This window comes from Nanorana parkeri, unplaced genomic scaffold (assembly GCF_000935625.1).
Source record: "Nanorana parkeri isolate BGI_ZX_2015 unplaced genomic scaffold, ASM93562v1 scaffold269, whole genome shotgun sequence".
NCBI classification, from domain to species: Eukaryota; Metazoa; Chordata; class Amphibia; order Anura; family Dicroglossidae; genus Nanorana; species Nanorana parkeri.
In genome coordinates, this window is record NW_017306537.1 from 2,378 (window position 1) to 21,632 (window position 19,255).

A 19,255-nucleotide genomic window follows, 5' to 3' on the forward strand; every position below is an offset into this window, starting at 1 on the left:
GGGGGATGCAAGAAGCTTATTGAGAAATGGAGTGCAAAATGAACCCCAGGCTGTTAATCTGGATGGACAGCGTGAGTGTCTGTCAGTCTGGAAGAGACTTGCTGAATAGGTCAATAAGTTCCAGCTGTGGAATGCGATCACCAGTCCAAGTAATGGGTCTGTCCAGAGGGGTGCACAGGATGTGACTGTCAGTAAGGAGAGGTGTGAACGGGTGTCATTAACCCAAACCTAATACCCGCTGTAAGAGAAAGTGTATTATGTTTGCTTTAAAAGAAGAAATGTTTCAGCAGACATTTCAGTCAAACAGAATAAAAACAAATGTAGCATTACTATTCAGCAAATGTAGTTTTCATGCCACTGATTGTGTTGTAGTACTTACCTATGACCACTAGATGTCAGGCGAGTCTGTAAAACTGTAATAACCATAATGCTTAGAGTGACAGTCCGGAGATAAGAATCACAATCACAGTCTGGCCTGATGGGAATTTGGTGCCACTTCAGCTCAGATCAATCAACTTCAATGAATTATAAAATACATTATTAACAATTGCGAAGCATATTTCATTCATTTATTGTCACAAGTTATATAAAGGTTCAGAGCTTTTTGACATTCATTGCCACAATAGTATTCTACTAGAAGGACAGGTCAACAATGCAATTTAAATAGAATCTGAATGTCAGACAAGATAACAGTGCTCCCGAAAATGTTATATTATGGAGTACACACGCAGCATTCCAAAGTGGGCGAGTACAGAGCCAGGATCTATGATAATGGGGTCTCACTGCTAATAAATGAAATTTGTTTGGGTTGGTTGGACACCTGAATAAAGCTGCTCACATAACTGATTTTCCACCACTGACTACTCAGCAATGGTCGCATGATTTAAAGTGATATTAAAGTCAAAAGGTTTTTAAGTTATTTAAAATGCTGATGAAATCACTTACAATCGATGCTGCTCCTTGATGTTTAAAAGTTTTAATTTCCTGCAGAATCAGCTGCTCCCCTGAGCACTGGACCTGACATCCTGTTTTAGAGTAGCTCCTGTCTCCACAAACACACAGGCAAAGCAAGGCAAGACGAGCATGGAAAAAGATACAATATTATTTATTATGGTTAACCAGGACACTTGCAGGGCTATGGTTTTTGCCACCTGTGGCGATGTGCTATCTTTTAGGGGGTGGAGGAATGTGCTGGCAGGGAATGGTCACTGGGAGTGTGCGCAGTTGTTGTGCTGAGTTGTCATTCGGAGGGGGGTGGATGTTGGACAAGGCCGGAGACTGCGCAGTCCGGCATCTGCCCTCCTGACGTCACTGGCTGCCAGGACTTCGGCGGGGCGCCAGCCAGAACTTCACAGAGCTCTTAGCAACCTGGGATGCTGTGTCTGCCCCCCACCACCACCCGGCCACCCCCCAAATGAGTTGCTGCCTGAGGCAAGCACCTCAGGCTGCCTCATTATAGGGAAGCCATGATTGTAACACTGTACTGTACATGGGTTCTTAGTATGCCATTGCTGCCTCCCCTCTAAATATCTTAGTTGCCTGGTAAGCTTGATCTTAATACTTTCTGAGCCACTGACCTTGAATAAGCATGCAGCAAGTAAAGTCAGAACTCCTGATCTGAATACTTGTTTTAGCTCAGTCATTCAGTTATTGGCTTGACATAGATTAGCATTTTCAGGAGCATAGGTCAGCAATGACATCCTCCATTTGTCAATATAGCTTTCCTTTAAAACACACACAGAACACACAACTAAAGGATTTGTACTACAAAACAAGAAGTGCGCATTCAAATTGTATCCCCATGTAGGCCGCTTACCCGCTCCTAGATGACCCAAGCTAAACTCATATTAGTAATGATAAGCATACTTAAAGGCAGTGGCATAATTATAGCCATAGCAGCCCAGGAAGCTGCTACGGGGCCTGGTGGTGGAAGGGGGCCTCATCAGGTTATTGAGGCAAATTAAAGATACAACTTGTGAAGATAACAAAGTACTGTATAATAAATGGTTGGAGTGGTTGCAGTTGAGGACAACGCTAATCTCTTGTAAAGTCTACAGTGTAGGAAAGCTGTCATCAGAAGCAAAAGAGAAGTGTGTGGGATCCTGGTGCCGTTAGTCACAGCTCAGAGAGAGGTCATCAGGGAGGCCCCATCACATTTTTGCTATGGGTCCCCACAATCTGTAGTTACTCATCTGACTCCTCTGCTTAAAGAGTCTTAATTAGTCCACTGAAAGATAACCAAGCTGCTCAATATAATAACCCAACAGCTATCTAATAATTGTGTATCATCTTTCAGTCCTGCATAATTAATATTTGGCTTCCACAAAGACAGGAGTATACTGTCAGTGAAGTCTACTGTACAGCACTACTGTATATGACAGCCACATAATGAAATTTTGGGGCTCTAAAGTTTTTGCATACAGGATTTCATTTTCTCAGGAGTCATATCTTATTCACATTCAGCAACAACCACAAAGTTTTACTTGGAGCACGGACAAAAAAAGTTGGGTACAATACAGTTTTTTAAAATCTTTTAGGCCTGTTTGGCCTATACAAACATTTATTCACTCAATAAAACACACACACACACACACACACACATGCAAACACTCATGGAAACTAGTGTTTATGTTTCATATTACTTTTATAGAGTTTCCATGTTCAGTCATCATCATCACACACAGTCGTTGGTCGAGTGTCAGCCACAGGTCGAGCCGGATGGGAGGAGGGACCATGCACATCTCATGCTGAAAGCACTGTGGCTCTGTTTTGTGTCTGCTCTTGATGTGCAGCAGATGTGTACAGCTGGGGTTTGGCTTCCAACAAATATCCCATGATTCCAAACCAGCCTGGGTGGCACCAGGGTACCAATATCGTGCAACCACTCGTCCCCAAGATAATTGTATGACATTCCAGAGCTGAGAATATAGAAACCATATTAGCAGGAAGAGATGGGAACACATAGACAGGGAGGAGAGGTCACCAGAGAAGTGAAGAGACACATATGGATTATAAATGGAAAGGGCGAGATGTTGTGATGACAGAAAAGGGTAAATTGAATCATCTAAAATCTGGAATACACATTGTGGCAGCTGTGCCTTCATGTACTTGTCAGCACGGCTTTTATGTTTACCTCGTAGTAATGAAAAAGCTAAATCAAACACATATTCAGCGTGTCGTTATCGCTTTTTTAAAGGGGAACACACCTAAGAATGATTTACTCATAAACGGGCGGCTGGATTATATTGCATATAGTTAAATACTGTAGTTGATAAGGTTGAAAAAGGGCACAGGTCCATCTAGTTCAACCTATTGTATGTGCAAGTCTTTAAGATTTCCCATACCCCTGTATAATATGCTCACTGAGGAACAGATAAAAGTTTTCTTTAACACCCTCAGCTAGTGCTGTTTCATGGGAGTTCCACATTTTCACTGCTCTAACTGTAAATAACCCTTTTCTCAGTTTAGGGTTAAACCTGCTTTCTTCCATTTTCAAATTGTGGTCATGTGTCGTCTGAATGCAGTTAATAATATAACATAGAATTCTAGAAAAACAAACTTTTGTCTGAAGGAACATCAAAAAGGTTCTTTTACTGAAGCCATGTGCAGTATTGCTTGCCATTAAAATACAATTTGTTAACCCAACCACACCATCCATAGTAGCGGAAGTGGCATTTCATAAAGTGAACTGCCTAGCATACATATATTTCTAAAGTTGCAGTTGGTCCTGCCTTCTCCAACCTCCCAAGCCTCTCCATTGAACCTTCATCATAGTTATGGACCAACAGCAAGGCAGAGGATATGGAAGAGGGCAGTACCAACCATGACTTCTGAGCTAAAGTCACTATTTGCATATTAGATCATTTATTAGATATGTATGTTTGATGTTTTTTTATTTTCTGCACTGCAATAGCATATTAATAAGACCAATGTGTTTTTTTAAATAATTTTAAAAAAACATTATTCTTCAAGAAGAACTCTAGATTCATGCAAAAAAAGCAATATACTGTACATTTGCATAGTTGTAAATATCTGCAAATATATTGTAGTAAAAATGTTTGTGCCTTCTAAGTCCTCTGTATGCAATGAAGCTCCACAGGCAAAACTCACAACCAGATAAAATAGCTGGCATATGAGTGGTGACTTCTATCTGGAAAGCTGCTGGAAATGAGTTCTGTGAATTCCAGCATCTCAATAATGTGTGAAATGGATATTTAACCATTGAAAGCCTCCATTTCTCATGAATCAATATTGTATCTGATGAATCTTTCTTTTATCTTCACCTCAAATGGCTTCCTGATCTCCTTAATAGACACTCATAGAACCTCATTATTTATCAGATATGATAACCTGGGTGATAATCTTTGTGATAGACCTTTTTCCAGTCTTCTATATTTCTTTATATTTCTTTTTTTTATCTGTTTCTATGAGCCTGGTGCATGAATTGGGTGAACATCTGCAGTTTCATAGATCTTTTCAGCCAGTGACGAGAAAACTGAGCTGAGTTTTTGGAGGGATCAGTCTATATCTCGATCCTCAACTAGGTTCATGAGCTATGGGTAATGAGCAAGTGGTGGAAGTCAGGTTTCTCAGCAGGATTGCTACGCTTATGATGAAGTGGTTACAACACCTCCAAAGTGGCAATTGAAGTGGTTTGGGGAGGCTCCCTAGCACATTCTAGGCACGTCCAACTGGGAGGAGGCTCAATGACAGACTCACAACACTCTGGTGCAGGTATGTCTTCTTGGTCTGCAACTTTCTAGTTGTCACCCAGGATGGCCTCAGGGCCATGCTATGGAGATCTGGACTAACCTACTCAGCTTGCTTCCTCTACAACCCCTACAATTAAACTAATGACAATACATTTGCATTTAAATGCTGCTACTATATAAATATCAACCTATAGGCACAGAAAGCTTTAATGTGTGTTTTGAGAAATTGAAGTGTAGCGCTCACCACCGAAGGAGCCACTGGATAGATCAGTCCCTTCTAGCCTCTCTAGGGTTTACAGTTCCATTGATGCCCCAAAAGCACTTACCGACCCTGAAGTGGTGACCAATAAAACTGACTTCCACACTAATGTTCTGATGCTTGTAGAACTTTTATTAAACCTCTTTTGGGAGAGAGGGTTAGGGCACAAGACACCCAGGATGTTGCAGACTCCAAAGTTTAGGAACAGAGTATTTGCCGCATTCACAGATAAGGGACCTTTAAGCCAAGCAGGCAATCTGTGGCTTGATCTCCTGGCTGTAAAATACTTGATAATATAGCTACCAGTCCACTGCAGCTACCTCCACTCCTCCCTACTTGTCCATTCAGAAAATTATTTGTAATTTTCCCAAAGACTACAAGGCGTTGTGTGATTTGAGGAGGAAAGGAGGGGACAGGCATGTGATATTATCTCTCCAATCACAGAACGCCTTGTATTCTTTCAGAAAAATACAAGGACTTTTCTGAATGTACGAGTAGTGAGCAGGGGCGGGGATGCAACTGGAACCTTTCCCTGCTTGAGTCACTTCCCTCACTCCCCTCGGCACCCATAAGACCAGGGTTATGTGTTGGCACAAGCATGCTGCAAGGTAAGATTTTCATACTTTGCAGCCACCCTCCACACATAACACCTAGCTTTTATGCCTTGTTCACACCAAATGCAGAGCAGATCCCCTCAGGTTTCTGCATACGCAGTGCAGTGGGTTGTGCCGCATTTTTTGCCATGTTTTTGATGCATTCCGGGCCGTTTTTGGTTAAAAAAAATCTTTCTTTTTTTTAGTTTAACATGGGCTTTCAGTGCGTTCCAGGCATTTGCATGTGTTTTTGATGCGTTTGCATGCATTCCAGAGCAGGTAAAATAGGGCTGGCTGCAGTTTTTTCACCTGCTCTGGAACTGCACGCTGCGATGTGAACTGGAGCAAAAAATACTATTGGAATACATTGGACGCAGTTTTGATCCGGTCTGCAACTGCTCTGCTCTGCACCTGCTCCGCGCTTGGTGTGAACAAGGCCTTAATGATAAATTACACACGCAGTGCATTGTATAAATGATCATTGTTCCCTGGACTTTGGCTTTAAAGCTGAACTCCAGGCAGATATAAAAGACACAATTTAATGCAGCTCTGTATTCATTAATATATAATTTATTTTTGAACTTGACTTGTTATCATGAAATCCCATTGCACGATAAAGCTCATACTGGGAGAGGGAGAAGCACCTTAAGGCACATCTCAACTGTTCTGCATGTGTTAACAAGGTACATGCTGATAGGAAACATTAGCACTCTGCTTCACTGTAATGGAAAATAGCAAGCAGACAACTTTCAGCGTTGTGATACAGTGGTCAGAAGTCCTGACTACAGCAACCCAGAACAAGCAATCTGCATGCTGCACTCATTTGGTAAACTGAAGTTGGTTGGCATACAGTACTTTTGACCTTATCACTGCTCTTTCTATTGCTTTGTTAAATAAGCTTCAAGGTATTTACAAATCTGAACTTCATCACTTCGGTGTTGCTGAGGGTATTTTGAAATGAAGCATTAGAAATAGTTTCCTATGGTGCCATTCATCATTTGGCATTATATGTACTTTGCGGTTCTCTTTATTTGTCTTTTACATTCTGACCATGTGTGCACTTTTTATTGGAATAGAGTCGTCATAATTTCCTATACTGCCATTCACACTTTGGCATTTCATGTGCTCTGTGGTTATTTTTTTTCTTCTCTTTTTCCTTTTTGCCCATGTGTGCACTTTTACAAAAGTTCTAAATATATGGCATTTAAATATAGGCTTAAACGTATCATTTAGATGTGTTGGGTGATAAACCAATACTATTTCACAGCTGAGGAGCGCATCCAAAGACATAGACTCTCATCAGGTCTGGCATTTATGAATAATTTGCACCAGTCTAATGTGCATTTATTAAAGCAACTCTATCACTAGGCTGATAACATGTAGCGAAGAGCTGCAAAAGAAGAGGCTTTATGTCCTGCCACCCATTCCTCTGATCTTTAATCTGTTTAAGAGCGATGGATGCCTTAGGAATCTTCATATTTGACACTTTCGAGATTGTTGGATGCCTGTGTCCCCCATCATACAGTGTGGTTCTTTCCACCGACCCCTACATCACTACTACGTCCTTTTGTGATGTGATGAATCACAGTGTATAGCAGGGGGCCAGGAAACTGGCACTCCCAGATGTTTGTTGGATGTGAAGAGGCCATTGCTCTGGAAAAGATCATAGATGGGGGGAATGGGCAATGGAACAGGTAAGTATTAAGTCTCTTCTTCTCCAAGTGGTGCTTCGAGATATCATTTTTTTCACAGCAACAGAACTCCTTTAAAGCTGACATACATATACATTCTCCACCCTGAGCTTGCTCCAGCTTACTATTCCAACACCATGTGCTGGTTGTCTCAACAGCTCACCTGTGGCTGAGTCTCTGTATTCAAGAAAGTAGGGGCCACACACCAACCTTCACCTTACTGATCGATCAATGACTTTGGGTCCACTTGTCTGGGTCCCTACCTCTGATGCGTTTTACTCAAGAAAACCTTAAAGTCTTAGTTTACCTTTCTGACCATGTTTCATGTTACACCCTTATTTAGGTCATGGTCAGAACGCAACCCAGGCTTGTGCACATTTTTTTAATTTGGTGCGCAGTGTGTGGCTCCGCCTACACAACCCTGTCATTCATTCATGGATCCTTTGACAGAACCTGTGAATGGAGGAACTACAAGTTGCCATCATTGAGACTTGTAGATCTCAATGGAATACAAGTGCAGTGACATCATCACATTTGTAGTGCACTCATTCTTCCTCTATGTTACTGAATGTGTATGCCAAGGAACAGACATGGACAGTAGGAGGAGCCTGCGGGAACCAAAGAATTGCACTCACAATCCACTAATCATGGCTGCAATGCTTTGCTGGCTACAATGAAAAGAAGTGTGCATTTATTATTTAGTTCATAAAAGTGGAATTCCCCTTTAACGAGAATCTAAACCTAAAAACAAAATTGTAATATATTGCAGCTTAACAATACTTGGAGGAATGCCCTACTTTATACCCACCTAAGGTGCCCTGAGACACCTTTACCTGTTGCAAGTCTGCCTTCTTCCCTCATTATCCTTACAGTGCTCGGCGCTGCAGCTCCTCTTGTTTTCATTCGCTGACTATAAAAGTACTTCTATTTCTTCTAAAAAGCATTTATAAAGCATTTCTATTTCAAAATTGGTCAATTTTATTGATTTATTTATATTTACAACATAATATACTTATCTTTTATATATATTTTTTCATTCCTTGCATATAATAGTTATTTTACAATTTAAACATTTAAATACAGGGTCTCTCCAATCAGCCGCACAAAACCGAGGTCCAATCTAACTTTAATGTTGTAAATTCCATGCAAAGTTCAAAATACAAGGTATACACCACCAGTGGCGGAACTACCAGGGTCGCAGAGGTCGCGGCTGCGACCGGGCCCTGGAGTTCGGTCACTTGGAGGGGGCCCAGGACAGGAGGACAGGACAGGGGCCACTGGTGACCTCTTCCTCCCGTCCTGGGCCCTACATGCTTCACGCTGCTCCCCTCATCTTGTTCCGGGCGCAGCGTGAAGCATCATCCAGCCGGGCAGCAGCCAATGAGAGGGAGCGGTGTAATCCCCAACCACCATAGTATAACTCCCACTCCAATGCCGCTCACACGTTTCACCACCTGGGCTTAATCATAGAGGGTGCTTCCATTACCCTTTGAGTGAGGGAGATGCTTGGCTCTCTAATAAGAAAGCCTAGCAGTCCCTGTGTCTCTGTGAAAATCCATACAAACATATGATCTAGAATCAGAAAGGGAGATGCTTATTCTAAGCTGAATAGCAGGAGGTCAAATTACAGGGTTTTAGTTCTACCAACTGCTGGGTGAAATTGTTGAATATTAATATGCAAAATTGAATATTTATTAGACAAAAAATATATAATTAAATGTATTTTTTTTTAGTCCTAAAACATAATACAAAATAAAGAAAATATATGCAATAACACAATAGATTTCCTTCAACATTTGCTATGCCTGTGCCAGGCTTCACTTACCCCTGCTCATGCATTGCACCCAATGATACCTCTGTGATGAATAAGGCTAGGGTTAGCCATAAGGAGTCAGTGAGGATCATGATGATTTTATACCTGTTCTTGTGTTAATAAGAGCTAAAAGTTGATTGACAAGACAAGAGTGTTGGCTATTTTATATTCTGGACTGGTTCGCACTATAGAGACGTTGCTGCCTCCTGTGGGACAGTTGATTTGCCACATTAGAGAGGTGGGCTGACCTTTCACCTTCAGGTCTGATGCAAGGTCTATAAAATCGTCTGATCCATCATCCATCCTCTGCAAACAGTCAGCTGGGGCTATCTGTGGTTATCATATATGTAAGCTGGTCATCTAATACTAACCATCTCTATAATGAACAGATCGGGAAAAGCTCCTCTCATGTCTATGGGCACATTTATACCAAATGTGACATTCACTGCAAGATGTGAGATTGTGCCTGACCATGTGTCTGTCAACCATTTCACTATGTGGTTGAGGCACCCAATCACATGGGCTTCCTTCCACAATACATAACAGTAGGGTAAATAGATTGGTACATGAAGCTGATTGTAAAGCAGAGGTAAGGGTAGTTGTGCTGTTCAAAGTGCAGCAACTCACAAGAACCAATCAGATTTCTGTTTACTGTATTCACATCAGGTAAAAGATAATTTCTGTATGCCAGTATAACCAGAATTAGCATTTCAGTAGTACAAAAGATCATATGAAGATTCATTGGGGGGAATTAATCAAAACAGGAGCAGACAAAATCTGGAACAGTTGCCCATGTACATTTTAATAGATGAAGTTTTGGATCCTTTAGTTCCACCTCACGATAACGTCATCGGTTATGCCATCTCCCTCCTCTCAAGCCAGAATTTCCATATATTGAAACTGACCCGGGCTTGGATAAATGTATTGGTGGCACAGGAGACAATGGTGCCATTATACTAAGATCTGCACCTGCTATACTGGTTACTGGTACCTGTGCCACTCCAAGCTCACTCCTGTGATGGATTACAATCTCACGTTTAGTTTACTTAGTTGTATTGAGATTGTAGTCCATCACAGGAGCGAGCTTGGAGTGGTGACTACTTTACAACACATACAGGGACCATGGGGAACAAAAGTAGCCACCCTCCAGAAGGAAGGACAGTGTCAGCACCAATTCAGAGATGATGTGAGGATCTACAGCCGAGTGATACACAAATAAGATACATGTTAATAGTTAAGGTACTTGAATGCATTTTTAAGATTTACCTCCTGAGTTTAGTGTCACTTTAAATTAAAATACAAATCAATTATTTAATTTGGAGTTGGTATCGGATTTTGAATGCCCCAAAAGCCTATTTCTATTTGTATTGCTACATAATATCTTTGTAACAAAGGGATATGGCCATTCCTTCACATATGGACAAACTCTGTCTCTAAAGGTGCCCATACACTTTACAACCCTCGCAAGACTTTTGTCTTGCGAGGGTTGTAAAGTACTTAAAAAAACGTACGATCTGCCCATCTTGGACACCTTAAAGGTGCCTATACAGTGCACGATTCTCGTATGAGAATCGCGGGAAATCCCGCGATCGTACGAGAATCGTGCAGTGTATGGAAGGCGTGCAACCGTTTCTAATGTACAGTCGCACGACTTTTGTATATCGAGCATGTTGGAAAACCAGCCGAGAATCGTACGATTTTCGGCTGGTTTTTAACATGATCAAGATCACTGCCGAACGGGCCAGTGTGCGCACGCGCACACTGCCCGTTCAGCATTGCAGTCATCGGAAGCCCGCCCCTCAGGGGGGCGGGCTTGCGATGATCGCAGATACGATCTGCCTGTAAAAAAATATGTTTTTTTAAGTACTTTACAACCCTCTCAAGACAAAAGTCTTGCGAGGGTTGTAAAGTTATGGGCACCTTTAGGCTTATCATACACATTACAATATGACTGTACAACCTTTGTATAAGAGATCTACCAAACAATGAAATATGAGGACCTACCTAATCTATGCATTAATTTATATCCAATCAGGCAGTTGCACTCCATACTTTTTGGTAGATCTAAAGGAGATTGGACAATCAGATTCTAACATTATAACATTGGACCTTTAGAAGTATGTAATATAGTGATCTTAATCTCGGTTGTCTGAACATGAAATGTCATTTGAAACAAACTGTACACGAAATGTAAGGAGCAAAAGGTGAGGTAGGGCCAGATGTGTGGCCGTATACAAGCTACCCTGTCCCAGAGTTCTTCTTCTGAAGAGTTCACCAGAGACTGGCCCTGGAAGTTTTTAGCTATAAACTAAATGGTTATTATTAACCTAATTAAGAATGATCAGATATGATGAGATATGATGAGGTCATTTATTTACACAGGTGGACGAGGAAGGGGGGGGGTTAGATAAATCTGATCATTCTCACCAGTTAAAAAGTCCACATGAACAAGCCTAACCCCGCTGTTGTCCGCCTGTAACTTATTAAACAGGAATTCTAGCCGAGCATATTATAAATATTTCCGGGGGATATCCGTCTTCCTCAATACATGTCCCATTGAGTCTTTAAATCCCAAGTGGATCTTTCTGCTCTTTGAAGAAGGATTGGACGGGGTGTGAGAGGACACAAGAGCAAATCTACGCAACCTCATGCAGTCAAATCATAAGACATGCCGCACTCGCAGTACAGGCCACACATGTATTGGTTTGGAATCAGTTCTCTGATCAAAACTCTGATGACAGTAATCAATTTTCTCTAGACAGTGCCACGCATTTCTTGCTTTCAGTTGAATCTAAATTGAAATCACAGGAAATAATTTATCAACAACAATCATGTTATATTATCTCTTGCCTTTTCGTTCAACTAATTTTAAGCCCATGTAAAGTGGCACAGCTTTTATGAATTCGTACTCCTGCTTCTCTTTGTGAAAATGCTGCTTTCCACCCTCCCATTCCAGTGCTCTGTGCTGGCAGAGCTGAGTAACAGCCACACCCCTCAGCACAAGTGCCCTCAGACAGACTTTTATTGCAAAGAACTTTGTCAGTAACAGGTTAACACTGCATGTTCAAAAAGTTTGAAGTGAAGAAAGAAAAAGTTAATTAATACCCCACAAGCTACAAAATGTGTAAAAACGGGAACAGACAGAATCTAGAGCAGCTGCACATAGTAACCAATCAGCTTCTCAATTTGTTCAGTTGAGCTTTGAAAATGAAAGAGAAGCTGATAGGTTACCAGATTTTGACTGCTCCAGTTTTGATTAAAAAAAACAAATTGTGCTAGGTCCAGTGAAAAGCCCAGACTTTGGAGGCATCAAACAGAGACAGAAGCTTACAGGGGGATAAGCAGATCTACAAAAATGTACTCATCACGGTCATGATAAAATAGGGACATTTGAAGAAAACCTGTTTCTTTTACTTGCAAAACTCATCAAAGTTTTCATTTTTCATGAATGATATACAAGACCATACTGGTAACCCAAAATTCCTGCTGCCATGTTACAGGAGGGTGCTGGCATGTTAAGGCAGCACTCTACACTTGTTAAATTACAAAAGCAGCTTTTTCTCCATTACTGTCCTTCAATCCAGAGCTGTTCCCTCGGTATTACTACTACTAGCTTTTGCCAGTCTTCTGGGATGAAAGACATCTGGAGTCATATTACCTACTTCCTGTGATCCTAGGAAGTCATGGAGCTGGCCCCTGGGGTAGCGGCATTACACAGCCTGGGCTCTGGTACTCCTGGACTGAATGAAGCTCACACCCTATTATATGAGAGCTGCTCAATCCAGGAGGAAAAGGGTATTTATAGAAGTTTAAAGAAAGAACCTTATATCAAAACACTGGGACTGCAAGGCCAGAGGTGAAGATGTCCTTCACTCCCCACTGGAAGCCTATTGTGACAGCAGGTCTGCAGGTCTGCTGTCTTCTTCTCTGCAGAAACAGCTTCACCGGTCCAATGCCTGGGGAAAAATGACCACTAGAGGACATAGGACATTTCCAGTAGGACAGTCCAGCCCTGCTTGTCCAGGTGAGTTTGAGGTTGGATCAGCAGACTAAAAGGGAGGGATCAAAAACCAGATGACTCCAGGGTAAATCTGTGACTTGTTTGCCCACCATTAGCACATGCCAGACTTTTAGGTTTATTCATCAGAGCAAAGATGATGTGCAAAGTATGTTTACCCATAGCAACCAATCAGATTCATCAATAATAAAATCAGATCACTTGATAAATGTGTTTTCATTAATTAGCTAAGGCTTTCAACAGTTTGGGCATATTCCTGGTTAGCTGCCTTGCCTAAATGAATAAAACAAAAAGTATACTATGACATCATTTAAGTAGCAAGGAAACTATGGTGATTGTTTGTCGATTTGATTTTGAAAAAAGGTTAGAAGTATAAAAATGTATATCAAATGATCAGAGTACTTGCATTATATACCTACTTTGCAAAATAAAAATTACCATGTTCTTCCATGTTTTAGTGTGTGCAGGGCATGCTGGGCTGTCTAATAAGAAAGTCCAGCACCAGTTCTGCACCTGTCAAATATTCCTGCAGACTCAAGATATAGATGGCATCTACAAGGAGAGGAGGAGGAGAGAGAGTCCTATGATCCTGCAATTAGTAATGTCACAGCAATGCCTGGAGTACCAGATATGCATTTGCCAGCTGCTTCAAATGGGTATAAAATATTTCTATGCAGTATTTCATTTTTATCTGACTAAAAGAAAAAAGAAAAACAATGATTTTAATGTTATTCCTGATCACAATGCAAACATAAAGAAAACAAAAAAGGAAAACACCATTCATTTATGCTTTGAGATGTATACAGGCAGCAAGCACAGTCTGCTTCAGTACCTTGGTATGGACAGGTGCAGGGAGGAATAGTTTGCAGGAGCCTGAGCTCAGCACCCGTGATCCACTGATCCCAGTTCACAAGCTTTGCAGGTCCAATGCAAAAAAAACACATAAATGTACATTGCATGCATGTGGATGCATTTATTTTGTTTTTGCAAAATGTGGAATGAGCCCTCAAACCATATACTGATGTAGATTATTCATTATTGTACCAAATGCCGCAATTATGACAATTATGTATCTACAATAGTAACATACCCACACTAAAATTTAAAGTGTATGTCTAGCCAAAAAAACATATGCAGTACATACCTCTAACACTTGCACATTTCCCCATGTTTTGCAACTTGAATGCTGCAGATACAGAAAAATAATAGCTGATGATCTGCCATTGTGCTCCTAACTTCCTGTACTGGATGACATTGCCTCTGCTGCACTGAATTCCCAAGCAGTGCTGCCAGTCTTGCCTAAAGCTGGCCATACCCATTAAGGGCCAGTTCACACTATCTGCGTTCAGGCTGCACTGGTTGTTTATTCCAGTGCAGCCCGAATGCAAGACAAGGCAAATTGCCTTGTCATGCATGGGCTCGGTTCACACCATTGCATTTCGGTGATGTGTGCTTAAAAAAAGTATGGCAATGCAGTACTTTTTTTCTAAGTGCACCACAGTGAGAGACACTACAACCGCATCACATCGCAGTGAGCACATAGAACTGAATGAAATGTCACTTGGGACATTTCAATAAAGTTCTAAATCATTTAAAGAAAAAGAAACTGTGTGATGCGGCTCAATTGAGTACATTGGCACTGTTCAGGAACATGCACACCAGCAGCCGTGGGGTTGAACACGGCTGCTGGTGTGAACGTACCCTAAGTCTGCAGGGCTGAAACAAGATTCCCCTACTAACAGCATGGATGGGTGAATCTACCATGATGGCTATTGCAGGCTAACACCACCAGCTGGCAGAACACCCAAAAAGTGACTGCAGATGACTGGCTGCAGTCACAGTTCAGCCAACAATTTTTGACCTGGCTCCTTTGACAAAAATCAATTGAAAAATCGACCTTTGTTGGGCTGGGTGGTGCCAGCAGGGCCAGCCACAGATCACATTTTGTCCGATTCGGCAGAAAATGGCTGTAATTCAATCCATGTATGATCAGCCGAGGTTCTCCCCTGCTGTACCGCAGAACTTCCCCCTACATAGGTTCTGGAAACAAGGAAGGGGCCATCCGCAATTAAATCAGCTGGGCACAGTTATCTGCTGGGACAGGGATTCCATTTCTCTTGCCTTGCGCTAGCGCCGGGACTGCTGCCACTGTTAGGGGGGGGGAGAGGTAATCTGGATGTGATGTGAATGGGCCCTAACACTATGGTGAGTCCTGGAGTGCATTTTACCATTTGGACCCTCATCTGTTCCTGCTGACCAGGAAGGTTTTTTATCGCATTGGTGGATGATACTGTGAAAGCCTTGATGGCATTATATAGAAATATACTGTATGTGGCCTTAAAGTGTTATGTCTGGGCAAAAGAAAAAAGAAAATACTTTCGGCACCCTGCGGTTGCGACATGCAATTAAAATTATTAGTGCCCCCCCAGATTTGACTGTAGTATCTTATGTGCCCCCCTATATATTGCTCCTAGAGTCGCCACTGTCACCAGCGCAGTCTGTTACAGACCAGACCAGAGAAATACTGCTTGTCCTATGCAATGCACTGTGTTCCAGATCTGGTCCGGAAAATGGTGTGAACCCAGCCTCAATCACCACCAGGACGTCAGTTTGCATTTAAAGTAACTAACAACAAAGAGATACTGAATGTTGCCAGTGTAAGTGGTTACATATTATCATTTCAGATATGTCTGGACTTCTGTTAAAGGAGAACTATGATGTTAACATCATTAAATTAACATACAATTTAACATCATTATTGTAAAATAATTGCAATTTAACATCAATTCACTCCTCCTCATAGTTCTAGCCGACCTGTGACAATGAGACTGCCACAGGTCGGCTCAGTAGATCGGGAGGTGAGCGAACACATACCGGCGTTCGCTCACCTCTCGATCCTGTCACTGGTCTCTGCCGTGACAGGGGAGGGGCTGGATTCCCCCCTCCCCGCTCCGATCCTCCAGTGCTGACTGGCGGAACGGACGGGGGAGGGGGCGGGTACAGTGGCTCTGCCTCTAGATAGGCAGAGTCAGCTGTCACTCACGCAGCTGGGCGGATCCAGACATAATTGTCAGGATCCGTTTCAGCTGCGGCGTCTCAGTATATCGCGAGCTGTAGCTCGCGGTATACTGAGCTTAGGGTGACGGAAGGGCGCTAGTTTGTGTCCTCACGTTACCCTTTAACATCATTAACCAAATTAATTCAGGGACATTGGCTGCATTTTTCCTTAGTAGCATCAGGTCAACAGTTACATTCTACATGTTTCTCCCAGGAAATGTTTCCTTTTAGAAGATTTATGGGCAATAAGTACAAAAACATCAACTGCCAGTGCCAATGTAATCTAGGAATCATTGCAACTGCGCTGAAGTCTCATGGTCCATTGTCACTGTAGAGTAGATGTCCCCCATCTGACCATACTGGCCACCCATTGCACCTGATTGAGAGTTGTAGAAGCCCTGAAATCCACCATTGTATGTGATTTAGCAGTGTCTGCAGTTATACCCTTGCCTGGATCTGCTATCCAGCTCATCCTTGTGAATGTGTTTCATTGAAAAGCTTGCATTTAATTATAGGGTCTCTGGAGTGAGGATGGTATATAAAGTTCAGCCTGGGTTGTATATCCACCTCCGAGGGTTCCTAATTGAATACAAATTTTGAATTAATTAAAAGTCAGGCAGCTAAATTGCAGCAAGCTGGTTCTCCTGATCCTCTCCCTGTAATTCAGAGCTGGGATAATCTGACAAATGAAGTTGGCACATCATCTTGTGGTTTGGAGAATGGAAAGATGAACAGCTGGAATTCAACTCGAGAGTTTCACGGAGTCTATCCAAAGGCCGCCTCTATCTCTGTGCCCCTCTCCCCCCTCTCCTAGTCAGACTGAAGTCATCCTGTTCACAAACCCATTTCCCTGCTGTTTAGTTAAAAAGTTATTTGAAACAACAACATCATTACAGAACATCTTGCTGATGACTTCAGCGGCCGCTGGGCCCCTCTACTAACACAGATGGGGCTAGCATGACTGACTCCATATTAACATTGCTAGGGCATTACCTGGACTCCATATTAACATTGCTAGGGTATTACCTGGACTCTATATTAACATTGCTAGGGCATTGCCTGGACCCAGGTGATGGAGAATGGCTCCGCTGTATGAATGCACATCTCCATTCAGGTGTTGGAATAAGCTTGAGCCACATTTATTGCATTTTAGATACAAACTCCCATTGCTGCCCACAGTCACCAATCAGATTGGAGCTATGAGGGGAAAAAAGAAAACAAAACAAAAAGAAAGAAAGATACTTTAACATTAATAAAAGAGTCAGGCAACCAGCATTTTGTAAAGACAATGGCAGCAATGGCAGCCTTCATAGTTCTCACACAGTGGGTTTTCTCATTAAGACACTTTGATAAACTAGATCTTATGAACACCTGACACTGCTCCTGCTTCTGGTCAAAGGAATTATCAGCTACAGGAGTGATTTAGAAACTAAAAGAAATGTCTGTCTTTTCCATTGAACCCAATCAGATTTCAGCACTGCTTCTCTAGTCTTAAGATAGATAAACTTTCTAAACTTTCTACATATGCCAGCCCTGGGGGGAGCCATTCAGCCATGGTAGTGCCTGTTTCATGTCCCTGCCCTCTGCAGGGTATTTGTCTTAGAAATGTACATGACTTGAGTGATGAACCATTTTCTCCTCTGTAGTAGATCAGGGAGGGGCTGCACATACTTCTCACTTCTCACAAAGGGTCCTCCCCGGCTCTGACACCGATTCACATGGGGCAGTACTCGGTGTGCTGTGATAAGACGAAGCTGCTCCTGTGTGTTGAGCACAAGGTGGCAGTGTGAGAGCAGAGGAAGGAGGCGATCAGCCGGGGAGAACTGCTGGGTGGATGACAGGCAAACACTACTACCCATTGCCTGAGAGCAAGGAGAGGAGGCGCAGGGCACCGCTGACCAGGAGAACACCATCCTGGGGACATCTCCATCGGGGAATGGGTTTCAGAGAAGATCCCCAAGGTAAATGTAATTCATCTCTTAGCATCTTCTACCTGCCTTTACAATGTCACCTATGATGCGGCTGTCCGGGTAGCAGCAGAACGGACCAGGAGGTGGCACCCCCTCCCATAGGTGATAGCACACTGCGCTAACCTGACATCTACTGGGACCTGCCTGGATGACTTTAAACTCACCCAATAATGCTGTGATGTTTCCCAGTGCCAGGGCACCTCTGTGATAGCCATTGTCACACTGCTGTCACCATCTCCTAGTGATCTGCCTTGATCTTCTGTGACAAGCTCTGACATTCGGCGGAGTGTTTTTGCAACAGTGTCACTTGGCTGAACAGAGTTCGGTGCTGCTGTCACTGTAGTCACTAAAGGGTTAAATGTCACCCGCGGCATCCTTTGTGCTCAGCCGGGACCTCTGCTGCATTCAATGGCCGGGTGACTGCTGATGCAGAATGACTGCCACCTTATCAATACACCGATATTATACTGCCACCTTACTAATGCATCAATATTATACTGCCACCTTACTAATGCATCAATATTTTACTGCCACCTTATCTATGCATCAATATAATACTTCCTCCTTATCAATGCATCACTAATATACTGCCTACCTTTTAATGCATCGATAATATACTGCCATCTTATCAATACATTGATATATTACTGACACCTTTTCAATACATCAATAATATAAGGCCACTTTATCAATGCATCAATATTATACTGCCACCTTATCAATGTATCAATATAATAGTGCCACCTTATCAATGCATCAATATAGTACTATGGCAACCTTATCGATGCATCGATATTGTACGGCCACCTTATCAATACATTGATATATTACTGACACCTTATCAATACATTGATATATTACTGACCCCTTATCAATGCATCAATATTATTCTGTCACCTTATCAATGTATCAATATAATACTTCCATCTTATCAATGTATTAATATTATACTGCCACCTTATCAATGTATTAATATTATACTGCCACCTTATCAATGCATCACTACGTGACCCACATTCTCTATATAATTATCAGGGATCTGTGCTTGGCTGAGGCTGTATGTAAAGTACGTGCTTACAAATATAAAATGAAAAGTTGTAATTAAAATGTGATCTGTACTGGAATATATATCTATATATATA

At 42.1% G+C, this 19,255-nt stretch overlaps 1 protein-coding gene across 1 annotated transcript in view; it reads left to right on the forward strand.

Annotated features, from left to right (window-relative positions):
• Positions 1–17,980: 17,980 nt before the first annotated feature.
• The window catches only part of HIC1 (hypermethylated in cancer 1), a 10,393-nt gene continuing 9,118 nt past the window's right edge, over positions 17,981–19,255 (forward strand). Inside the window, exon 1 of the mRNA XM_018557133.1 lies at positions 17,981–18,104. Coding sequence (XP_018412635.1) covers positions 18,080–18,104 — 25 coding nt within the window. The 5' untranslated portion in view covers positions 17,981–18,079. The remainder of the gene's footprint in view (positions 18,105–19,255) is intronic.